Genomic DNA, 2,453 nt, shown 5'->3' on the forward strand with positions numbered 1-2,453 from the left:
TGAGACAACCTTTGGCAACTACGGATACAGAAATAAGTGTGTACAACCAAGACGTGAACTTTGTTTAGTTTACATTTTTCTCAATTAGATTGAGGAAAAGGGACGTGCTATCTTAATATACTAAGCAGAACAGGAAAGTCCCCTAAAGATGTTATTCACAGAGGTGTTGGATATCACTTAAACTGAAGCAGACATCATTTCAATTAAGCCAGAAGGATTTGGTGTATTAGCTCACATTGCTTTGTGCTTCTGAAGAAAACAGAAGTGTGATGTCTAAGCTGGCAATGTGATGGCAGGACACAATTCTTCATTCTTCTGGTAATAAAAAAAGCACCAGATTATTCTCATCGGAATTCCTTAAACCTTGCTAAATCTTTTGCTGAAACAGACCTTAAAATATTTTTTTTATTTTGAAAAGCAAAGTTTATCCACAGTTGGTAAAGGAGAATTTATATGAAAAAGTTCATACAAGTTTAATCAAAGCTATCACTGCTGTTTCTTATACATCACAATCAGTTACAGTTCTGTAGCACTGTCAGTGCAGAACCTCAGAAAAGTAGCATCAACCTCCATCCATACGTGTATATATATATATACACACACACATATATATATACACAAAACCACTAATGCTGCCCCGCTGGCTTTTCCTTTCAGGATTTCTCCGTGCTAGAATTAATTATATTAGATTTGCTCAAAACTTCAAACTACACCAACTACAAAGACAGACTCATAGTAATCATTGCCTTGGAAAGCTCCATACAAAGTATCCTCTAAATAATCCTAGTTTTTGTCCATAGGTTGAGAGATGCTTCAGGATGGATAAAGACATTGAGCATCCTCGTGAGATTCTGCCTAATCAAACTCTCTCTAACATGAGCTCTTCTCAGTTTTTTACCTTTGATATGTGCCAACCTTCCTTCCTTGCAGAATTGTTGCTTATTACAGCCTACACATTAGTTACAATAGTGGGGCTTTTTGGAAATCTTTGCCTGATTATTATAATAAAGAGACAGAAAGAAGCTCAAAATGTTACCAACATTTTGATTGCCAACCTCTCTTTATCAGATGTCTTGATCTGTATCATGTGTATTCCTGTCACCGTTGCGTATACCTTAATGGACTACTGGATATTTGGGGAAGCTATGTGTAAAGTAACTTCTTTCATACAAAGTATGTCCGTCACAGTCTCCATTTTCTCCCTCGTACTGATCGCTATCGAGAGGTATCAGTTAATTGTGAACCCACGTGGCTGGAAGCCCAATATTTCACATGCTTACTGGGGAATCCTTTTCATCTGGGGGTTTTCCCTCATCATATCCATTCCTTTTTTAATATTTCACCAATTAACTGATGAACCCTTCAAACACCTATCTTTCCATAGTGATTTCTACAAGAACAAGGTTGCTTGCATCGAAGTGTGGCCATCTGTTACGGAACGGCTGATTTTTACCACCAGCCTGCTGGTTTTCCAGTACTTCTTCCCACTGGGGTTTATTTTTATCTGCTATCTGAGGATATTTGTATGCCTTCGAAGGAGACATGGTAAAATAGACAGGATGAGAGAAAACGAGAGCAGACTGAGTGAAAACAGAAGGATTAATATCATGTTGGTATCAATTGTTGGGACTTTTGCAGCTTGCTGGTTGCCTCTCAATATTTTCAATGTTGTTTTTGACTGGAACTATGAGGCACTAATGAGCTGTAATCATAATCTAGCATTTACAATGTGCCACCTCGTGGCCATGATCTCAACATGTATCAATCCGATCTTTTATGGATTTCTCAACAAGAATTTTCAGAAGGATTTGATAGTGTTAGTTCACCACTGCAGATGCTCAGCATCACAAGAGGAATATGAAAATATTGCCCTTTCAAATCTGCAAACTGATGCATCTAAGGGATCTCTGAAATTAAATAATGCCCCCATGGATATCTAAAATAAACCAACAGCAGTTTCCAAAAAGTACTTTGTTGCAGATGACCTCTTTCTGTAGGTCTAGATCATGTCACCACTGAGTTTAGAGGAAATCTTTGCCATTCAGTTCAGCAAAACCAGGATTATGCTCCCATAGGCATACTCTTAACAGGTACTTTATGATGGTATTAATGCTAATAAACCACTTCCAAGGGTCCTAAAGATCAATAATAATGAACTATAAACCATATTGACATCTTACTTTTTTTAATCCACAGTTTCCTCAAGTCACTGACATACTACCTTAGCACCAATAAAACCAGCTCCATTTCAGCCACCGATGTGGTTGTCCTTCCTGAACACCTGGCTTCACCCAAATAAACCACAAATACTCTGTCTTTCCTGACTTCATCAGCCTTCTCACAGACTGGTTTGTGGCCTTTCAGCCCCAACATGCAGTTTGCTTTGGTTTAGTACCAGTTCAGCCCAGAAGCTGTATTTTAACAAAGGAAAAGTCTAGAGTTGGAATTTTTTC

At 38.1% G+C, this 2,453-nt stretch overlaps 1 protein-coding gene across 1 annotated transcript; it reads left to right on the forward strand.

Annotated features, from left to right (window-relative positions):
- The first annotated feature begins 818 nt into the window (after positions 1-818).
- Positions 819-1,940, forward strand: LOC104462489 (neuropeptide Y receptor type 6-like). The gene has a single exon (XM_010074439.1). The coding sequence runs from the start codon at positions 819-821 to the stop codon at positions 1,938-1,940; it is 1,122 nt and encodes a 373-aa protein (XP_010072741.1).
- Positions 1,941-2,453: the final 513 nt, after the last annotated feature.

The sequence above is a fragment of the Pterocles gutturalis genome, unplaced genomic scaffold, assembly GCF_000699245.1.
Source record: "Pterocles gutturalis isolate BGI_N339 unplaced genomic scaffold, ASM69924v1 scaffold20392, whole genome shotgun sequence".
Lineage (NCBI taxonomy): Eukaryota > Metazoa > Chordata > Aves > Pterocliformes > Pteroclidae > Pterocles > Pterocles gutturalis.